This window comes from Mytilus edulis, chromosome 12, assembly GCF_963676685.1.
Source record: "Mytilus edulis chromosome 12, xbMytEdul2.2, whole genome shotgun sequence".
Classification (NCBI taxonomy): Eukaryota; Metazoa; Mollusca; class Bivalvia; order Mytilida; family Mytilidae; genus Mytilus; species Mytilus edulis.
The window spans coordinates 72508107-72523300 of NC_092355.1; the positions used below are offsets into that span (position 1 = coordinate 72508107).

At 34.9% G+C, this 15194-nt stretch overlaps 1 protein-coding gene across 3 annotated transcripts; it reads left to right on the plus strand.

Annotated features, from left to right (window-relative positions):
- The first annotated feature begins 8 nt into the window (after window positions 1-8).
- On the plus strand, window positions 9-6660 carry LOC139499093 (elongation factor 1-alpha). Of its 3 annotated transcripts, none has more exons than XM_071287769.1 (7): window positions 9-184; window positions 986-1166; window positions 1730-1898; window positions 2425-2603; window positions 3676-3955; window positions 4509-4765; window positions 6074-6660. In XM_071287769.1, the coding sequence occupies exons 2-7, from the start codon at window positions 1023-1025 to the stop codon at window positions 6431-6433; spliced, it is 1389 nt and encodes a 462-aa protein (XP_071143870.1). In that variant the 5' UTR covers window positions 9-184; window positions 986-1022; the 3' UTR covers window positions 6434-6660. The 3 variants fall into 3 exon arrangements, with proteins under 3 accessions (XP_071143870.1, XP_071143871.1, XP_071143872.1); XM_071287770.1 differs by having other exon boundaries at window positions 166-281; XM_071287771.1 differs by lacking the exon at window positions 9-184 and adding an exon at window positions 384-423.
- The last annotated feature ends 8534 nt before the right edge of the window (window positions 6661-15194 follow it).

The window sequence follows — 15194 nt, forward strand, 5'->3', positions numbered from 1 at the left end:
GTTGGAGTACCGGAAATTGCCCAACCTTTTCAGTTCTAAAAAGTGCTTACGTTTAGAATACAGTTCGTCGCCTAGAAAAGCGTTTTGCTGACATAAAATAATTTTATGACGTCATTTTTAGGTCACATATATATACCACGTGACAACCCAGCCTCGATCTCTTTTACGCTGTGGCCAAATAACAGTGAGTATGATGAAAATTTAGCTATTTCTAATCCATTAAAATTTTACATTAATTTAAGTCATCTGATGTATTAAGTGTACAATTTGACGGTAACAAGGTATTTTAATGATATATTGTCATTATTTTTATGAAAAATTATGTTCTTGTAATATATTTTCAAGACCGGCTTTTTGTACCACGTCGACAAAAACCGAGACATTCGGCGCCGACATTTTGACAAAGGAACTTTATACTTTAGCGTAAAACAATTCATTCTGTTTTATGATGTTATTCATTGGAAATTTCTAATTAAAAAATGAAGTTGTCAAGACTTAGATTCCGTTGTCATCTCTGATTCAGAAAGTTTGCCCATATTGCGTTACAAGTATCAAATGACTAATATGGCGATTATTCACACGTGGGATACGAATGAATAGGTTGTCGGAAGAAAAGTATATCGGAATGTATGCACGAGTTTCGTGTATTTTTTTTGACTTGGATGTCCAACAAAAGGAAAAAGGGGGGGGGGGGGTAAAAGAATATGTTGTCTACACAAATGTATCTCCGAAACAAGTACGAATCAGTGAAACATTTATAAATGTAATCAAGACAGGATTTTCTTTGAAGATATTAGTGTTAAGTTCTATTGGAATTCGTTGAAACGTTAAGTACACGTGTAATGGCCGACTTTTCCATTATCTAAATGTTTTCATATATAATATATAATGTATTGAATTATTGTGCTTTTAAAACTTGGTTGTACACTCTTGTTGAAAGTCTACACAGGGAACCTGAAAAGTAAAGAAATGTTTATCTTTTTAGGTCCACATTCAGAAGCCTAACTAAGCATTAAGCAACCATGGGGAAGGAAAAGATTCATATCAACATTGTCGTCATTGGTCACGTCGACTCTGGAAAGTCAACATCAACTGGCCATTTGATTTACAAATGTGGTGGAATCGACAAAAGAACCATTGAAAAATTCGAGAAGGAAGCAGCTGAGGCAAGTTAAGAATAGTCGTATCAGTCTGCACCAAAAACTTTTTCAACTACTAGTCCGAAGACCAATATTCTGACATTTTTCTTATTTGGCCAAACAAATGTTTTGCAAAAACTTACTAGTCCAAATGAAATTTTGCTAGTCTGGGGCATCGGACTAGTGGCTAACCGTGCAGACTCGTATTTTCATTTTGTATATATTTAATACAACTAGGCTTATATATATGTCAAATAACAAAACAGAATACTCAACATGAACCCAATCACAAATTGGTGTGATTTTAAGCGCTCCCGAAAGTGAACCAGATATAAATGAAGGAGATTGGTTTCAATATATCTCGACTAAAAGGTCAAATTGCTCATTTGATAGAATCAATTCGAGAAAAAAAGTTTTGAGCTGAATCGTCTTACATGTACATTTAAAAATGTACTTAGAGACTGGTGATTTATATGATCATTGTAAACAAGGGAATATACTCGAAAAAGAGGTGCAGATTGATGTACAAAACAAAGAAAATTTGTGTATGACAATACTGCTAGTGTTAATGTCTTGTAATATTTTTTTAGATGGGAAAAGGCTCCTTCAAGTATGCCTGGGTTTTGGACAAACTGAAGGCTGAGCGTGAACGTGGTATTACCATTGACATTGCTTTGTGGAAGTTTGAGACCACCAAATACTATGTTACCATTATTGATGCCCCAGGACATAGAGATTTCATCAAGAACATGATCACTGGTGAGTGTAAATCTTGAAACTGAAAATGTAGCAAAAGTGTCTGAAAACCAGATTCTCAGATGACTCCTTCAGAGTTCGCGAAAAGTGTCAGTCCTCAGGATTTTACCACCAAAATTTTGCAAATGACTGACACAATTTTAGTATTTGTCAAAAGAATTAGTTGTGAGGACCAGTAGATTTTCTGCAAGGACCACCAAGGAAAAAAAGATTTCAAGAATTCTGCTCCTTGAGGGTTTTAGTATACAGGTTGTAGGATTTGACCTTCATGGTACTAAGGTTGGAAAAAGAAATTATATTGGTTAATATTAGTTATCAGTCTGCTAAACTGTTGTATGGTTTGTCGGACTAAAAGTAATTTAAACTTTTCTACTAAATATATTCGACTAAAAAAAATTAGTTCTGTAGTTCTGTCAGATAGAGTTTGAGATGCACTATACTATACAACATACATTTATTGCAAGCATACATGGATTTACTTAATACAACGACAAAATTCATGTTTTAACTTTCATTTTGCTCATTTTAGGTACATCTCAAGCTGATTGTGCTGTGTTGATTGTTGCATCTGGTACCGGTGAATTTGAAGCTGGTATCTCATCCAATGGTCAGACCAGAGAACACGCCCTATTGGCTTTCACTCTTGGTGTCAAACAGATGATTGTCGGAGTCAACAAGATGGACAACACTGAACCACCATACAGTGAAGTAAGTGTTAATATTTCACAATATAGTACTAAATTAAAACTGGAGTAGTGATGCACATGTTAATACTGGTTAGAATTGATGTTCAGAGATGCAAACAGTTTTTTTTTCTGTCAGACAAGGGTACCAAGTTTTGCCAGACCCATCAAATTTCTGCCAGACCCATATTTTCACTCAAAAATCAAATGAAAATATGCTATTGAACAAACGTTAATTTTGATTTTGTTGATATTATTATTATTTTAAAATAACCTGTGATTCATAACAATTGTAGTTTATTGAATAATACATTACATAATATTGATCTGATTAAAAGTTATTCTTCACAAGAGTACTTGGAAACAAGATAGTCATTGGTAGTTTCATTCTGTTCAAATTCAAAATCAGATTCATTCGTCTTTACAGCTTTATCAACTTGAATAGGTGACTGGTTTGGTCTTTTACCGGGTTTCGACCCACTTACAAATTTTATCGGCCATGACATATTTTCTGAACTTATCAACTATGCTTAATAGACCTCCTTCCTAGAGAGCAAATTTCTAAAACAAAAAACATGACGGAAATACGGAGAATTGTTCGGGGCGAGATGGACAAGGTACGAAAGACTATTACTGAGCGGAAATACTGGTTCCCGGAGTTAGATAATGCGGGGGAACAGGACATTTACTTTTATTAAAGATGATCGCAATTTTATAAACAAAATACTCTGCCGGGGCCGACGGGGATTTCAGTTTTGGCGGACCCAAGCGGACTTAAATATTGCCGGCCATCCGGTCCTGCACAGCTACAAGTTTTGCCGGACCTGCATAAATTCTGCCCCTTAGGTCCGACGGGTCCGACGATTAGTTGCATCTCTGGATGTTATAACTTAAAATTTCTCGTGCTTGTTTTCCAGTTGTTAAAGCGCATCTTGAATCTCGAATTTTTTGGGGATAAACCTCCTTTTAAAATCATTCAAACTTCATGGAAGATTATTACAAGCATTGGTTTTCAGGATTTTACTCCCATTTAAAAATTTTATGTAAAAAAAAATTATTGTTGCTATGTAAAGCTAATTTATTGATTTATTTTTTAGTCCCGATTCATGGAAATCCAGAAGGAAGTCAGCAGTTACTTGAAGAAAATTGGATATAATCCAAAATGTGTAGCTTTTGTCCCAATTTCTGGATGGCACGGAGACAACATGATTGAGACATCTGAAAAGATGGGTTGGTACAAGGGATGGGCTGTTGAAAGGAAAGAAGGAAATGCCAGTGGCAAGACCTTATTCGAGGCTCTCGATTCTATCCTCCCACCATCAAGACCTACAGACAAAGCTCTCCGTCTCCCACTCCAGGATGTTTACAAAATTGGAGGTAAGGTCTAATCAATACTAGTTATCATGATAACATCGAACAGATATAAGTTATACAATGTAGGAAGATGTGGTATAGGTGCCAATGAGTTGACTCCACATCCAAGTAACATTTTATAAATGTAAACCATTATAGGTGAAAGTACAACAGTCTACAACACACAGCCTTGTCCCAAATCGAACAGCAAACTCTAAAGGGCCCCAAAAAAATATTGGTGTAAAATGGGAAAACCAACAGTCTAATCTATATAGATATTAGGCCATTTCTAGTTGTGTTTTACATTTGTAGTCTTTGAACTTTTATAGCTAGTTACTTGTGGAATTTGCCATGTTGAAGGGTTTTAGTTGACATAGTTGCCTTATTCTAAGTCACTGTTGGAGAGATATCTCAAAGGCAATTTTGCAACACATTAGAATTTGAAATGATTTGGTATTATATCAAAACTGGTTTCCATTCTATAAAATACGTAACCATTTTACTTCGGAAAAGATGAAATAATTCATATACAATCAGGATATTGAAATTGAAGGGTTTTTTTTACTATAAATTTTAGGTATTGGAACAGTGCCAGTAGGTAGAGTAGAAACTGGAATCATCAAACCAGGTATGGTTGTTACCTTTGCTCCAGCCAACATCAGTACTGAAGTAAAGTCCGTAGAAATGCACCACGAGTCTCTCCCAGAAGCTTTACCAGGAGACAATGTTGGTTTCAACGTAAAGAACGTCTCTGTCAAGGAAATTCGTAGAGGAATGGTGTGTGGTGACAGCAAAAATGACCCACCCAAGGGAGCCAAAAGTTTTATTGCACAGGTAAGCATTCAAGCTAAAGAGGACATAATTCTTATTGCCACCAAACACAAACCATGTTTTGTTTGAATGTTGGAACTTGTCCCTTTATAACGTATGCAAATGAGGGCACCAACTCCATTCATTATACGTCTTAACCCTAAATCAAATAAACCTTAACAAGATAGTATAAGAATGTTAATGACCACAGCAAGTCTAATTAAATATTGGTAAAGTCTCCATCTTTACTGGTTTATCATACTTGCTTAAATAAAACTAGATAGAAAGTAGAAATCATGTTCTGATGCTATGGAAAACATGGTTATGGACCTCTGTCTGACAATTTAACAAAAAAATGAACAATTCTTGTGCCACTGTTGAAATGGAAAGGGCATTGCAGGGGAGGACCGTTGACACTCCAAACTGAAAGGTCCACAACCTAAATTCCAGGTCCTACTTTACTTGAAATATTTCCCCAACTCTGTAAGACCCCAAATTAATGTGCTTTTGGTGTTGGGTTTAGTTAACTTTGTTTCATTGTCAAAATCACTTGTATAACATGTTTAATGTAAAATGTAATTGTCTTGTATATAAATTCAAATAATCTTTTATTTGTACATCAGAGGGTGTGTTGTGTCCATACTAGTCCCAACCATTCAGGGTTTTGACCTCTGCTGTCGTATAAAGCTTCACCCTGCGGAGCATCTGGTTCAATTTTGTTTTTGTCAGTCGGATACGATTTTACTTGGTTTTTCTAATTACTTGTTTTTCGATTTTCGGTATAAAGCTAGCGGTGGAACAAAACGAACATTTCTGTCATTAATAATGAAGATGAAAATACATTTTGAGATCGTCTGGAAATTTTGGCAAAGTTAATTTTTATTTTCTTTCACACAATGCTTATAACACCAGGACCAAAAAAATAATATTTGGATAGTATCACTTGACGAGTTGATGTCCCTTTATTTCATTTTATGAAGTGGGTGCATCATCCGTTTTGTGGACACACTTCCCATGTTTTTATAAAGTATTGAATTCGAACTTGCTTTTGGTTTCTCTCAAATATTGTGCATATTTTGTTGTTGGTATTTGAACATTAATGATGGGTATATGTTTTGAATTGGGCAACATTTGCTCTAGTTGTTACATAAATGAATCCTTAATTATTTCCTGGTGTTGAAACCCTTTTAGTCTGACACGGCAGTAAATTAAAGGTAAATTTATCAAAAGGAGAAAAAAAAACTTGGTTTGAAAAATGAGACATTGCAATTTACAAATGGACAAAACAACAGTAATCAACACATTATTATAATAATTGTTCTTATTTAACAGGTCATCATCTTGAACCACCCTGGAGAAATTAAGAATGGATATGCGCCAGTCTTGGATTGTCATACAGCTCATATTGCCTGTAAATTTGTTGAAATCAAAGAAAAGATCGACAGAAGAAGTGGAAAGAAACTTGAAGAATTCCCAAAATTCATCAAATCTGGGGATGCTGGTATCGTTGACATGACACCATCAAAGCCTATGTGTGTTGAATCCTTCCAAACATATGCCCCATTAGGACGTTTTGCTGTCCGAGACATGAGACAGACAGTCGCCGTAGGAGTCATCAAAGAAGTTACAAAGGCAGAGCCTGCCAGTGGCAAGGTTACCAAATCTGCAGCAAAGGCCGGTGGCAAGAAATGATGTGAGGCGTGGGATGATGTTGATATAGAAATGAAGACCGAAATAAAAAACAAACTAATTTTAAGTCAAAATTTAAGACCACAGCAAATTATGTATTGGACAATTTGGTTGCTTAGAAGTAAAATTCATCGTAAAGAAATCAGGCGGAAAAACTTGTAAATGCTATAGGCAATGGCATAATTTTATTTATGTTAAAAATAAAAAAATAATTAAAAAAAACAAGCCTACATCTTTTTGTTTTTATATTATACCTATGATTTGTTTGCTTTCCTATGAAAGGCAGTTTGATCCCCAGTCTAGTCAAAAAACGAAATTACCTGATAATCAAAATTGCAGATCTTTCTTGGGAGCAGGCATCATGAAAAAGGGACAGCAAATACTATTTTGGATGGAATGTGCCAATGAGAGACCTTTTGGTGTTTGTAAATGTCCTATTGAAGTAAAATTGTTTTATTCTGTGCATGTATGTACTGAATGTGGAGCCTGTTGTTCAGTGGTCATCATATATTCCTGTATATCATTTTTGTTTTGTAAATAAATCCAGCCATTTAGTTTTCTAGGTTAAATTAATTCTCGTTGATAATTTTAGAACTTTAATTAGAAGGCTTCTTAATCTCGTATTGGGAATTGAAACCCGATCTTGTTTCTATATTTATGTCTTGATTGATTGAAGTTTTTTTAGTTCTTGATGCATCTTTTTTTATTTGATTAGTGATTTATGATTCCCTGTCAAATTCATATTTGTATATGCAAATTTGACCGTCTCCCATGTAGTTCATATATGAATTGTGGATATGAAAACTGCCTTTAAAAAAAGATCTTAACTTATTGCTCCCATCAATCTCGTCTTCATACCTCCAGAGTAGCATCAGCGTACCCCAATAAATGAATAAAATTGAGAAAGGAAATGGGGGAATGTGTCAAAGCGACAACCCGACCATGCATGTTTTACATGACAATATTGCTTCAAAAGATTTTGAAGATCTATTTGCATTTGACGGCATAATTTATTTTGTTGGCATGGATTTTTTCGGGGTTCCTGTAGAGGTATTTGTTAAATGGCACCTTTCAATACCAAATTTACCTCGAGGATTTATACATCGAAAGGTAATTTGGGGGTAAATTAACATTTTGTAGTGGACAGTAAATTTAGTAGGTCTTGATTGCCATTTAATTGTGCACCTTCAATATTGCATTGTGCTGGGACTGGTAGTTTCCTTATAAACTGGAATATCTCTTGAATCCCCCCTGACAAAGATTTTGACCAGTTCATCTATCGAGCTTAAACTGCTTTAAATTCACATTTGTATTAGTACAATACAATATAGCTCAGAAATGGATTTGGAACTCACTCTGATGCTATTTTTATCTTAAAACTTAACTTTATATGGATATATGTAGAAATGAGATGTGGTATTATTCCTAATTAGACTGCTATTCATCAAATGATTAAAATAAAATGTCTAAGCAATTGTAACTACCTTCGACAATGAGCGACAATGAGCAAATCTCTACTATTGTTGGCTATAAAGGGGTTGAAACATACAAATGTTACAACAGTACGAAAACCAATATTGATATATATAAATAAACACTGATGGAGCCAAAGGGACATCACGTTCTAGAAAAAAATAATAAAAGAAATCGTCTTGTAAATTAACTCTCAACACAGATGCTGGTTTTATATTATTTTCACCGGGTCCGAAATTTCCCTTTTTTTTAAAACGAAATGGTCATTTCCTTGGTATGTTCGTTTCCATTCAGAAATTGAAATGTCTATCTTTGATGGGATAAATGCTGTTATTGTTACAATTTATATAAAGTAAGTTCCTTTGGGTAAATTTCGATGGTGTATGTAGAGAACTGACTTCATTCACGACAAAATTTCATGATGATTTATACGGTAGGTTTTGTTGAAAGTGAACAACAAATGTAAAATTGACATACATGTAGATATAGGAAGATGTGGTGTGAGTGCCAATGAGACAACTCTCCATCCAAATGACAATTTTAAAAAGTAACTCTCCATCCAAATAACAATTTTAAAAAGTACACCATTATAGGTCAATGTACGGCCTTCTTGGCTCGCACCGAACAACAAGCTATAAGGGGCCCAAAATTACTAGGGGAAAACCCAACGGTTTAATCTATATAAAAAAAACGAGAAACCAGAAACACATATAAATTACATAAACAAACGACAACTACTGTACCTCAGATTTCTGACTTGCAAACATTTGCAGCGGGATTAAACGTTTACATGTCTTTAAATAGTCTTGTCATAAAACAGATTCAAAGCAGTAGAAGAATAAAACTGTTATCAAAGGGGCACAATAAGTGCCCATAGGAATACATATCTGTCGATACACTTTATTGTGGAAACTTGCATACATGTTGTCCAGGACCTATAATATCTTCCCATATCAAGCATGTGTTTCTAACATACATGCATCCCTTTTGCGCTACAAATGTATGTTTATCCCAATACTTTTAACAGTAACGGGATAGATTTTTAACAGAAACAACTTTAAAAACTCTAAAAATGACATATAGTGGAATAACTTGATGTTGGATTTATTTAATAGAAAGAGATGCCGAACATTTTGAATTACTTGCCTATCTCATTTCGGTTAAAAGCTCATTAGAGCTTATGTTTGTATATGTTTGTATACCTTGCCAACTCTAAATAAAGCTTATTTATTATTTCAGACTTGCATTGCTGGTGCTTATTTTTTATAACCTTTGAAAACCAATGTGTAGATGCATTTCACAGAATAAAAATATTTTTCGCTTGAAAACCATCTAATACATATAATATGGCTTTGAAAAACAAGCTGTAAATTGTATCGAAGCCTTTTCTCACTACCCCAAATTTCTTAATCATGGTAACAGGAGGTACGAAACTATCCCACATGTTTCATTCTTAAAGAACATTTTCAAGACTTTATTAGCTCACCTGGCCCGAAAGGCCAAGTGAGCTTTTCTCATCACTTGTCGTCCGTCGTCGTTAACTTTTACAATAATCTTCTCATCTGAAACTACTGGGCCAAACTTGGCCACAATCAGCATTGGGGTATCCTGTTTAAAAAATGTGTCCGGTGACCCGACCAACCAACCAAGATGGCCACCATGGCTGAAAATGAAACATAGGGGTACAATGCAGTTTTTGGCTTATAACTCAAAAACCAAAGCATTTAGAGCAAATCTGACATGGGGTTAAATTGTTTATCAGGTCAAGATCTATCTGCCCTGAAATTTTCAGATGAATCGAACAACCCGTTGCTAGGTTGCTGCCCATGAATTGGTAATTTTAAGGAAATTTTGCTGTTTTTGGTTATTATTTTGAATATTATTATAGATAGAGATATCAAAAGTGTTCAGCAAAGTAAGATTTACAAATAAGTCAACATGACCAAAAACTACTGGGCCAAGTTCATTAAAGATAGAGATAATTGTAAGCAGCAAGAATGTTTAGTAAAGTAAGATCTACAAACACATCACCATCACCAAAACACAATTTTGTCATGAATCCATCTGTGTCCTTAATGTTTAATTTTCACATAGACCAAGGTGAACGACAGATGCTCTTTAGAGCCTCTAGTTTTTATATGTTGTTTCATATTTAAGTACTTACATTGAGAATGGAAATGGGGAATGTGTCAAAGAGACAACCCCCCGACCAAAAAGTAGAAAACAGCTGAAATCCTCCAATGGGTCTTCAATACAGCACCGGAGGCGTGCTGGTCCCTAAACAAACTTGTCAAACGTCGTGTACTATAGTTCCGTGGTAAATGATATAAAACTTAACTCCGATGTATATATAAATGAACTTAAATTAAAAATCATTCAAGATTTGGTCTTACAAAGGCCAGAGGTTCCTGACTTCGGATATGCACTAAAATGCGTTGGGGGTTAAACATGATTTTTGAAATCTCAACCCTCCCCTATAAATGTAGAAAAAAATAAAGCACACATCAATACACACAGTAAAAATCAATTTAAAAGAAGTTCGATTTCAGACAAGGTAACAAAGTCAACTAAACAAAATAACAATGATACATAAATTAACGAAGGACTATTAACAGTTACTGACGTGCCAGCTCCAGACCTCAATAAAAGATCATAAAACTGATTGCAAGATTATGTCTTCTATTCATCATATAACAATCAGGCACAATCCCTTTCGTTAGGGGTAAAATATCATACCATCATAAAATGTACGCGAAGAATATAACCCGTATCATGTCAACAACTGGTTTTAGAATAAACTTATGTTTTTTCCGATGCAAAAACCATACAAGTGATTCAATATGAAAGCAAAATATGCAATCTTTAATCACCTGACAAGATTATCGCTACTATATCCCTTCTTAATAATTCTGATTAAAGGTTTTCTTAGCTTTTGTTGTGAACGCCAACATTTTTGTGCTTTGTAAAGAAAACTACCATAAAAGATTGAATGTGCAATACTGCAACGTATAAGATGTACGTCTGCTTGTGGATTTATATTTACGAATGATGTCCTTGTACCGATTGTAAGTTTTAGTAAAAAAAAAGGGCCAAAGATACCAGAGGTACAGTCAAACTCAAAGATTGAAAATAAACTGACAATGCCATGGCTCGAAATGAAAAATAAAAATGTATGCATAATAAAACACAATACACAACAAAGAAAACCAAAGACTAAGCAACACGAAAACCACCAAAAACATGTGGATATGGCATCAGACAACGAAAAATGAATGAAAAATTCTAGAATTTCACATGTGGATATAATAAGAAAAACAATGAAAAGTTCCAGACTTTAACATGTGGATATTGTATAATACAACCAATGAGAAGGTCCAGATTTAAACATGTGGATATTGAATTAGACAATCATTGAAAAGATCTAGATTTGAACATGTGGATATTGTATAAGACGACCAATGAGAAGGTCCAGATTTAAACATGTGGATATTGAATTAGACAATTATTGAAAAGATATAGATTTGAACATGTGGATATTGTATAAGACAACCAATAAAAAGGTTCAGACATAAACATGTGGATATTGCACCGGACAATCAATCAAACAGGTCCAGACTTGAACATGTGGATATTGAATCAGACAACCAATGAAAAGGTCCAGACTTGAACATGTGGATATAACAAAACACAAATGAAAAGTCCAGACTTGAACATGTGGATATTGCATCAGACAATAAATGAAAAGGTCCAGACTTGAACATGTGGATATTGAATCAGACAACCAATGAAAAGGTCCAGACTTGAACATGTGACTATTGAATCAGACAACCAATGAAAAGGTCCAAACTTGAACATGTGGATATTGAATCAGACAACCAATGAAAAGGCCCAGACTTGAACATGTAGATATAACATAAAAACACAAATGAACAGGTCCAGACAAGAACATGTGGATATTGAATCGGAAAACCAATGAAAAGATTTTGATTTGAACATGTGGATATTGTTTAAGACAACCAATGAGAAGGTCTAGACTTGAACATTTGGATATTGAATTAGACAACCATTAAAAGATCTATACTTGAACATGTGGATATTGTTTAAGACAACCAATGAGAAGGTCCAGACTTGAACATGTGGATATTGCATCAGACAATCATTGAACAGGTCCAGACTTGAACATGTGGATATTCATTCAGACAACCAATGAACAGGTCCAGACTTGAAAAGGTGGATATTGATTCAGACAACCAATGAACAGGTCCAGACTTGAACATGTGGATATTGATTTAGACAACCATTAAAAGATCCATACTTGAAAATGTGGATATTGCATTAGACAACCCATACAAAGGTCCAGACTTGAACATGTGGATATTAAATCAGCCAACCAATCAAACAGGTCAAGACTTGAACATGTGGATATTGAATTAGACAATCAATGAAAGATCCAGACTTGTACATGTGGATATTGAATCAGACAACCAATGAACCGGTCCACACTTGAACATGTGGATATTGCACCGGACAATCAATGAAAAGTTCCAGACTTCAACATGTGGATATTAAATCAGACAACCAATCAAACAGGTCCAAACTTGAACATGTGGATATTGAATCAGACAACCAATGAAAAGGTCCAGACTTGAACATGTGGATATAACATAAAAACACAAATGAACAGGTCCAGACAAGAACATGTGGATATTGAATCGGAAAACCAATGAAAAGATTTTGATTTGAACATGTGGATATTGTTTAAGACAACCAATGAGAAGGTCCAGACTTGAACATGTGGATATTGCATCAGACAATCATTGAACAGGTCCAGACTTGAACATGTGGATATTCATTCAGACAACCAATGAACAGGTCCAGACTTGAAAAGGTGGATATTGATTCAGACAACCAATGAACAGGTCCAGACTTGAACATGTGGATATTGATTTAGACAACCATTAAAAGATCCATACTTGGAAATGTGGATATTGCATTAGACAACCCATACAAAGGTCCAGACTTGAACATGTGGATATTAAATCAGCCAACCAATCAAACAGGTCAAGACTTGAACATGTGGATATTGAATTAGACAATCAATGAAAGATCCAGACTTGTACATGTGGATATTGAATCAGACAACCAATGAACCGGTCCACACTTGAACATGTGGATATTGCACCGGACAATCAATGAAAAGTTCCAGACTTCAACATGTGGATATTAAATCAGACAACCAATCAAACAGGTCCAAACTTGAACATGTGGATATTGAATCAGACAACCAATGAAAAGGTCCAGACTTGAACATGTGGATATAACATAAAAACACAAATGAACAGGTCCAGACAAGAACATGTGGATATTGAATCGGAAAACCAATGAAAAGATTTTGATTTGAACATGTGGATATTGTTTAAGACAACCAATGAGAAGGTCCAGACTTGAACATTTGGATATTGAATTAGACAACCATTAAAAGATCTATACTTGAACATGTGGATATTGTTTAAGACAACCAATGAGAAGGTCCAGACTTGAACATGTGGATATTGCATCAGACAATCATTGAACAGGTCCAGACTTGAACATGTGGATATTCATTCAGACAACCAATGAACAGGTCAAGACTTGAAAAGGTGGATATTGATTCAGACAACCAATGAACAGGTCCAGACTTGAACATGTGGATATTGATTTAGACAACCATTAAAAGATCCATACTTGAAAATGTGGATATTGCATTAGACAACCCACAAAAAGGTCCAGACTTGAACATGTGGATATTAAATCAGACAACCAATCAAACAGGTCAAGACTTGAACATGTGGATATTGAATTAGACAATCAATGAAAGATCCAGACTTGTACATGTGGATATTGAATCAGACAACCAATGAACCGGTCCACACTTGAACATGTGGATATTGCACCGGACAATCAATGAAAAGGTCCAGACTTCAACATGTGGATATTAAATCAGACAACCAATCAAACAGGTCCAGACTTGAACATGTGGATATTGAATTAGACAATCATTGAAAGATCCAGACTTGTACATGTGGATATTGTACAAGACAACCAATAAAAAGGTTCAGACATAAACATGTGGATATTGCACCGGATAATCAATGAAAAGGTCCAAACTTGAACATGTGGATATTTCATCAGACAATAAATGAAAAGGTCCAGACTTGAACATGTGGATATAATTTAAAACACAAATGAAAAGTCCAGACTTGAACATGTGGATATTGAATCAGAAAACCAATGAAAAGATCTAGATTTGAACATGTGGATATTGTATAAGACAACCAATAAAAAGGTTCAGACATAAACATGTGGATATTGCACCGGACAATCAATGAAAAGGTCCAAACTTGAACATGTGGATATTGAATCAGATAACCAATGAAAAGGTCCAGACTTGAACATGTGGATATTGAATCAGACAACCAATGTGAAAATCCAGACTTTAACTTGTGGATATTACATCAGACAACAAATGAAAATGTCCAGACTTGAACATGTGGATATTTCACCAGACAACCAATGTGAAGGGTCAGACTTGAACATGTGGATATTTCACCAGACAACCAATGAGAAGATCCAGACCTGAACTTGTGGATATTGTATCAGACAACCAATGAAAAGGTCTAGACTTGCACATGTGGATATTGCATCAGACAACCAATGAGAAGATCCAGACTTGAACATGTGGACATTGCATCAGACAACCAATGAAAAGGTCTAGACTTGAATATGTGGATATTTCATCAGACAACCAATGAAAAGGTCCAGGCTTGAGTCAGAATATCTGACACAAATTCCAAAACCTCACCTAAGTACATCCTTAATTTAACTCTTTTTATATTGACTATAATAGTATGTTCTAGGTTTAGGAAGATTGACCTTTTCTAAAATTTTAAACCCATCTCTATACAGTATGGGTTTTACTCATTGTTGAAGGTCGTACAATGAACTCTCGTTTACTTCTACATCATATGGTTTCTGGTGGAGAGTTGTCTCATTGGCAAATATAACAATTCTTCTTATTTTTTTACTAAGTGAAATACTTAACAATGTATAAAACAATTACTGAAAAACAAGGGTTTACTCCATATTATCCCTGGCTTAGTATATATCTAGGATTTTGATTGGTTAATGCACTTCTTTACAAAACCCATAGCCCCTGGGTGTTGCTAACCCATATCCCCGGACGTTGCTAACCATTATCCTGGGGAACTTCACGCAAGTTTTCATTAGTTCCATGATTGCTCCTTGTGAAATA